Source organism: Triticum aestivum, chromosome 5D (assembly GCF_018294505.1).
Source record: "Triticum aestivum cultivar Chinese Spring chromosome 5D, IWGSC CS RefSeq v2.1, whole genome shotgun sequence".
NCBI lineage: Eukaryota > Viridiplantae > Streptophyta > Magnoliopsida > Poales > Poaceae > Triticum > Triticum aestivum.
This window is the reverse complement of record NC_057808.1, coordinates 378,837,600-378,845,663: the sequence shown is the minus strand read 5'-3', so window position 1 is coordinate 378,845,663 and position 8,064 is coordinate 378,837,600. Positions and strand designations below refer to the sequence as shown.

Sequence of the window (8,064 nt, the reverse complement as noted above, 5' to 3'; positions counted from 1 at the left end):
TACATCTGCAGCTCCCTCCACCAAAATGCTGCAGTCGGGAGACAACATTTTAATTAAATGCTGCCGGGCCTAATGAGAAACGCACTCGAATCATGTTATTTCTTGATATCCCCTCGTGCATGTCATGTTCGGTTCAAATATACTGGTATTATGCAATGTACTCCCTCTGTTCATAAATAGGAGTATAAGACATTTTTGCAGATCAAATTGAACTAGAAAAACATCTTAAACAGATGTTAGTAACATTTTAGGCCAGTTCTATTAGCGGGATTCAGATGACTCGTCCAGCAAAAACGTTCCAAGAATTCGTTGGCAAGATCCTCCAACAAGAAGAAACTATTGGCTCCATTCTTTCCCAAAAAGAAAACAAATAACTAAAATACGGCCTTGCTGTAAACTGCATATCGTATGTAAACATATCATACACAATATCCTTACGACAGTCAAAATTTCCGGGCACCAATTGCAAAGAAGCAAACACGAGCCCTCATTATTTCCAGGCCTTCCGTCCCCTGAACTGCTTTCCTGAGTGCTTCGCTTTGGTCTTCTTCTCCTGGCGAGAACGCGCTGCCTTTGCTCTCTTTGCCGCCAGAGGCATCCTCTTCTGGTGCTGTTTCTGCTTATTGCTCGAGCCACCCGTCTAACAGACACCAAAAAGAAAGTGATCAGACAAGGAATAGAAGATCAAACAAAAATCCCCAGAAGAAAACATTACAGCATCGATGTTGTATATGGAATGCCACCGAGATCACATTTTCACCAGCCATGAACATGTAGCCCAGGCTAACATAAGGAAATAAGGTTCTTGGGTTACCTTTTTCTGTTTAATAGCTGCTCTTGCTTGGTATTTTCCTCTATCCTCCCTTCCAGCTTTCACCATCTCTAATCTCTCTTCCTTGGTCATCTTTCTCTTGACGTGAGCCTGCATAAATAGTTTATATAGGTCAAGCGTATGTGCTTTTGCGTGTGCGGTCGGTGGGGAAGAATAGTTTATATAGATAAAATGTATGTGATTTTGTGTGCGGGGAGCGAGAGGATACCGCGAGCTCCGATGGATCAACGCGCTTCAAGCTAAGCTCATCAGTAGAAGGAAGTTTGAAGGTCACTGATCTTGTGTCACCCTTGCTAAGCCCATGTTGAACCAAAGCCAACTTTGCTGCTTTCTTTGCCTGAAACTCATGCACTTTCAGTAAAATGTTTGTTTAACAGCAATTTTAGTTTTGAACAAGAGTAGGTACTCTAAGCTTGAAACACAATGAATGAATGTATAACAGAAGTAGAGAAGCTATGCGAAATTCACATACCTTGAGCTCTTTTATGCGCTTAAAATCTTCATCGCCGAAAATTCTGCCAGCTTCATCTGTTGAGGCTTCAGCCTTCTTAGCTCCTGCTAACTTCTTCAGAGCTCGAAGGCTTGCATCTGCAGCATCAAGTTGTCCAATATAATCACTTAACTTTCTCTTCTGCACCTTGGAACCGCTGCCCTTTGATTTATCCTCCTCATCACTGTCTTCAACCTCCTGGTCTGAGTCTTCATTCTCTGAATCGTCATTGAGCTCCTCATCTTCATCCTCATCAGACGCATCAGTATCACCATCCACGTCAGAGTCGTCATCTAGTTCATCCATATCGTCATCACTATCATCCTCGTCTAGTTCCTCTGCATCATCTTGTTCCCCAGATACTTCATCTTCATGATCTTCACTAGCATCAAGCTTGTTTGATAAACTCTCCAAACTTTGCCGGGTACCACTCGCAGATGGCAACACTTCATCGTCATCAGAATCAAAAGCATCAGACTCATCGTCTGAACCCCCCTCTGGTGACATCTCTTCATCTAGCAACTCAGCTCCAGGCACATCACTAGCAATAGTGGTTTCTCCAAATGCTTTTGGCCGAGCAGTTGGATCAATAGGACGGCCACGATCTTTCTTGACTAACAATGAAGGACAGATCTGAATTCAGAACAAAAGTAGGTTTAGCTAAGTGAAACAAAACTGCAAATGCCAAAACAGACACAGAATCTGCAAGAAAATATCTGACCTCCCTGAATAATGTGATAAGTGAGCGAGCGGCAATAGAAACAGCTTTCTCGTGGGACTTCTTATATAAAACAAGGTCTTGGAGTAGATCCTCATTCATCATCTGCAGATTTAGAGGAAGAACCAAAGGAAGTTAAGTGAGTAAAGGAACCGATAGTATCTTCCTGGGCATTCTAGAATCCATAGAGGACCCAAGGACACAAGGTATGCAAGACTGCACGTTTAGTTTACCAGTGAAACTTTCCAATCTCAAGATCGACAATATGGTAGACCACTACTAAAATTAAATAAACGAAGCCTGGTCATGTATAGCCGAGTCTACGCGTCTTCATTTAGTTATGCTTAAAACTTTTAGTCACACAACTATCACAATCTTTTCAGTGTACCATCCATGAGTCTTTAAGGTAGCACCACAAACTAAGTAAATGCACAGAAGTCTGAAACTGAGATGTCAGAGAAGAGCAAAGTAAGTACCAAAGGAATTCGCATGCAGATCTCTCTCACAACATTCAGGCCAACAGCAATAGCCTAAAAGAAGTCAATTAGTTAGACATATGCTCACGTTAATCAGGAAGTACACACACTTCAAATGATGAATAAGCGAGTCGTGCAAACCTCCGGACGGGAACGATCATGCACAAATTGATTTACTATCTGCTTGAACAGCGGTTCAACAGCATCAGGAGGCACCTGCAAAAGAAACAAATTAATTTCGTTGTATTTAAAATATCCAGAGAAGTGACATCATTGGTTACAAAATACAGGGGGGAAGTACAGTGTCCAACCATCTCATGGCAAGCCTGTACTGCTGCAGCAAGTAGAGTAGTCACATCTCGTTGGTGAGGCTGCATTGCATAAGGGTAAAGGAATATGACCATAACAGCATAGAATAGAACTAGCAATTTTTCAAAGGCTGATGCAAGCTAGGCATACTCTCAGTTAAGTAACATACTTGAACATATCTTTGAAGATATGGATAGAAGTTCAACAAAACCAAGTGATGCAGGCCAATAGTCCTTGCTATGACCTTCAACATCATCATCCTTACCTGCACATGCAATGGTTTTCCTTTAAACTGAAATGGTTCGTGTTCACCAAAAAGTGGCAGAAGCCTAAGCTACAGAAGAGCATGCAATCGCATGCTAAATGTGGAAAAGGTTGATATGATAGCGAGCATATGAAGTCAGAACAAGCCAAAAAATAAGAACGGGATCTAACAATCTTAACCATTGGATGAAAACTAGCTCACACCGGCCACCTAAAGCAACCTATTCTTGGTTTCAGATAACACTTCTAATAATTACACCCTTGTAGACTACCCTTTAACCGCCTAGTGAGCTGAGCAACCGATCTTGCTGTACACAATTCAATAATTGAGATTTAAGTCTGTATTCTCCTACTTTGAGGGTTGTTCTTACTCGTGTCACAATACAAGTAATATTAGAATCTGCGTCAGCGAACATTTGAAAATTGACCATCAACATAAGAAATTACAGACATCTATGACACCAACTTGATATAATAGGTTCATCATGAAATATGAGTAAACATATTTGCATAGTAGATAATGGTCACTGTGTAACCGAGGAAACCATGTCAACCTCCAAAAGGACAACACAGCAGCATGAAGGGATATTAGATATAGGAATAATAAGACCAACCTCAAATCGTTCATTGCATTTCTGTAGCCGAGAGAAGAGTTTCTCTGCAAAACCCTGTAAGAGCCCCAAAAGGAGTTTTAGCATAATAGAAGATTATCTCATCAACAGCAAGAAGTGGATGTGACATCTCATTTTATGGTGACAATGACACAGCTTGAAAATTTATGATGTTACTCTACCTGGGGATCCTTTAAATACGTAAGGGGCGAATAGTAATTGGAACCACTCTCCTCATTGGATTTACGTTGTTGCCTTTTCATACTACGAACTACACGCTCCAATTTAGCTTTCTTCTTTTTCTTACTAGCAGAGGTACCCTTGTGATTTGCCTGAGAAAAAAAATATCAAGAAAAGACAGAATGCATTAGAAGAGACAAATAAAACCATAAGATCGAAAATACTATCAATAGAGACCCAATATGCAAAACATCCAAATCACCTTGTAGACATCTTCTTTACTAAGTATAATATTTGGGTTTTGACTTGCTTCATCTTCACTACTGGCATCACTATCATCCTCTTGCTCAACATTTTCATACCCAATGAGTAATGAAATAGCAGCTGTCATAAGCCTGCATGTAGAATACACTCTTTTAGATGGGAAGCAACCAACAGCAAACACCTACATTTCCTTACAAAATGTACCTCGAAGAGGGATGGAAACAAGCATCGCATATAGCATTTGCTGTGCGGTCATCAAACCAGACCCTTCGACGGTGAAGATCACATAGGATAGTAAAAGCCCTCTTTGCTCTCGACTCTTCCTCGCCCTGACAAACAGGAAATAATCAGATGAGGTGAGAAATGGCCTCAAGTGTATGCTTACCAGCTACAATGCTAAGCGTGATAATACTTCTTAAATCAAGTGTAAGATGTTGCAAACCTGTACTAATTTAAAAAGGATGCCTTGCAGTTTACGATTCTTGGCTTCATTCTTGTGCTTCTGATTCATCCTTCTGATGCTGTGTACAATATGTGAAAATGCAAGCTTTTTTACTGCTCGATCTCCAATGACTTGGAGCTCCATAAATAACTCCATGGTGTCTTCCAGATCAACAATCTAAACATTTAAGTAACAAAAGATTGCAATGAGATAAGGTTGCAAAACTGAACTCTGCAAGGCAAAGAAAAAGGCTCTTCATTCGGTAATAATCCACTCTCTAGTCCTCCTCCATTACCAAATAAAAAACGCGTCTAGAAACTCCACTGCGACCCAGAGGCCCTTAAATTTTAAAGATGACAGCCAGACAATCACGGACTCGCAGTCCGGTTGCACTTCCTACTGGGGCTGATAGAACATCAAATTTGGAAGGAAGAAAACCAAGACCATATACTCTGGGAACAGTGCTGGTTACAGTTCAGGTCAAAGTTCAAAACTTTCCGTTGAGATGATTTATCCTAGGCTTCAGCCATTGCATTACCATAAGTATCAGTATGAATGAATTCCTGAACAATGCAAAGCCCATCGGCCTAATTTGCTGCTATCCTATAATGTACCAACAGGTACACATCTTGTGTGGTTATAAGAAGCAAAACTGAAACAGAACATTTTCCCAATGTAGTAGCAGAAAAATATTGTCAACTGCCGTATACATTAACCACGATAAACAGACCCCACATCAATGAATTTGAACAATAACTCGTACCAATAGCTAAGTATCTCTTGTTGCCCACCAATAATACCAAACAAATTTCAATCTGAAGGCAACTAATGAATTGAACAGGAATTCACCTTCCGATTGACCAGCAGTATGAGCGCCTGCACGAGGTGCACCCGGAGGCCGGACGGCAGCGCGCGGGCGTTGGTGTCGAGCAGGCCCCCGATGTGGTCGGGCAGGTCGGCGAGGTCGTTGGGGTAGAAGGGCGCGACGTGGGCGAGGAAGAGCGCGAGGTCGCCGAGCTCCTTGGCCGTCTCCCCGCCGCCGCCGCCCGAGGAGGAGGACGACAGCGCCGCCTGCTGCCGGAAGAGGAACACCGAGGACTCGAAGTGGCGCTGCAGCTGGCGGAGCTCCGTCTCGTACCCCTCCGGGTCGCGCTTCATCTTGGCCTGCAGCGCCGGCAAGCTGTGCCGCTCGCCCGCGCCGCCCGTGGCCGACGCGGAGGCCGCCTCCGGCGTGTAGGCGGGGGCGTGCTGGCGCATCGCCGCGGGAGGGGGGAAGGTTCGGGCTGCGCCGCCGGGGATGGACGCTCTAAAACCCTAGTAAGACGGTATGGGTGCCAAAAACAAAATCTTGTACGCCTTTTTCTAGAATAAATACTTTTGCAGCCGATGGTGGTCGGAGTCTTTGGAATGCGCGTCGCCGTCGCCGAGTTTCAGTCCAGGGGTGGGCGTTCTATTCTAAACGGAAGTTGTGTTCGGTGCGGCGCGCGTGGGCGTGGGTGTGGGCGTGCCGGCGGCTAGGGTTGGGATGCGGCTGCAGCCGTGCGGTAGTTTGTGGGAGGGGAAGGGAAGGAGGGAGGGCGGGGGTGCCGGAGTGGATGGATAGTTGGGCCTTCGGGCAAAAACTGCTTTTGGATGGCACTGGGTCGGCTCCAGGAAGCCCGTTACCTTTTTCATTGATGAATGGTTTTTTTCCTACGTTCCAAATAAAATCTAGAAAAATATACAAGCGCGTATATGCGTGTCGAACATACATAAGATATTTCATCAACCTAAATCTTCATACTCCTTATGTGATGTACAGAAATAATATAAATACGTGGATTAAAATGGGTTTAGGCTAAGGTGTATTGCCAAATCAATGACATTATAGATTTGTTGAGCATCACAGGTATGCGACCTAGTGTATTTAACAGAACCGAAATGTGAATTTGTATATGCATATTCCTACAACGTGAAAGACGTGTAATGCATATGTACGCTTAAATTGGACACGATAACATCATCAAATTCATCATGTGATTAGACATTAGCAAGTACAATCATAAACCAGTGAGAATTGGGAACGATGAAAATTTGATTTGTTTGGCCTTCTACCTTGATGGACTGTCGGTGCAATTTTAAGCGATAGAAGCAGGTGCTTTGGGTACAGACAAGCATTTATACATGCAAAGGCAACTGGTACTTACTTATCAGTTAATTTGAAACTTGGTAAGACTGCCAAAAATACATGCTCACCTGTTTGGGCAGCCATGGATCCCTTGAGATATTCAGGGAGGACCCGTCTTACTACACGCCATATAAGGTTAGCAGTTGTTGATGTGCAGAATGAAGGAAATATGCCCTAGAGGCAATTATAAAGTTGTTATTTTATATTTCCTTATTCATGATAAATGTTTATTTTTCATGCTAAATTTGTATTGATCGAAAACCTAAATACATGTGTGAATACATAGACAAACAATGTGTCCCTAGTGAGCCTCTACTTGACTAGCTAGTTGATCAAAGATGGTTAAGGTTTCCTAACCATGGACATGAGTTGTCATTTGATAACGGGATCACATCCTTAGGAGAATGATGTGATGGACAAGACCCATCCGTTAGCTTAGCATATTGATCGTTCAGTTTTATTGCTATTGCTTTCTTCATGTCAAATACATATTCCTTCGACTATGAGATTATGCAACTCCCGGATATCGGAGGAATGCCTTGTGTGCTATCAAACGTCACAACGTGACTGGGTGATTATAAAGATGCTCTACATGTATCTTCGAAGGTGTTTGTTGAGTTGGCATAGATCGAGATTAGGATTTGTCACTCTGAGTATCGGAGAGGTATCTCTGGGCCCTCTCGGTAATACATATCATAAGAAGCCTTGCAAGCAATGTGACTAATGAGTTAGTTGCAGGATGATGTATTACGGAACGAGTAAAGAGACTTGCCGGTAACGAGATTGAACTAGGTATGAAGATACCGACGATCGAATCTCGGGCAAGTAACATACCGATGGACACAGGGAATTACGTATGTTGTCATAACGGTTCGACCGATAAAGATCTTCGTAGAATATGCAGGAGCCAATATGGGCATCCAGGTTCCGCTATTGGTTATTGACCGGAGAGGTGTCTCGGTCATGTCTACATAGTTCTCGAACCCGTAGGGTCAGCACGCTTAACGTTCGATGGTGATATTATATTATATGAGTTATGTGATTTTGGTGACCGAATGTTGTTCGGAGTCTCGGATGAGATCACGGACATGACGAGGAGTCTCGAAATGGTCGAGAGGTAAAGATTAATATAAGACGATAGTATTCGGATACTGGAAGTGATCCGGAGGGTACCGGGTACATATCGGGTCATCGGAAGGGGTTCCGGGCACCCCCGGCAAAAGATATGGGCCTAATGGGCCAAGAGGTGAAACGCACCAGCCACCAGGGGCTGGTGCGCCCCCCATATGGGCCGAACCAAAGGGAGAAGGA

The 8,064-nt window shown here is 43.3% G+C and overlaps 1 protein-coding gene across 1 annotated transcript; it reads right to left on the bottom strand.

Annotated features, from left to right (window-relative positions):
• Window positions 1-207: 207 nt before the first annotated feature.
• LOC123121927 (protein SDA1 homolog) lies at window positions 208-6,162 on the bottom strand. Its single transcript, XM_044542021.1, has 15 exons — window positions 5,436-6,162; window positions 4,587-4,763; window positions 4,349-4,473; window positions 4,143-4,275; window positions 3,883-4,032; window positions 3,704-3,757; window positions 2,995-3,090; window positions 2,828-2,887; window positions 2,658-2,732; window positions 2,517-2,570; window positions 2,044-2,145; window positions 1,305-1,955; window positions 1,041-1,169; window positions 815-922; window positions 208-640 (listed from the first exon to the last, which is right to left on the bottom strand). The coding sequence occupies exons 1-15, from the start codon at window positions 5,841-5,843 to the stop codon at window positions 491-493; spliced, it is 2,472 nt and encodes an 823-aa protein (XP_044397956.1). The 5' UTR covers window positions 5,844-6,162; the 3' UTR covers window positions 208-490.
• Between the last annotated feature and the right edge of the window lie 1,902 nt (window positions 6,163-8,064).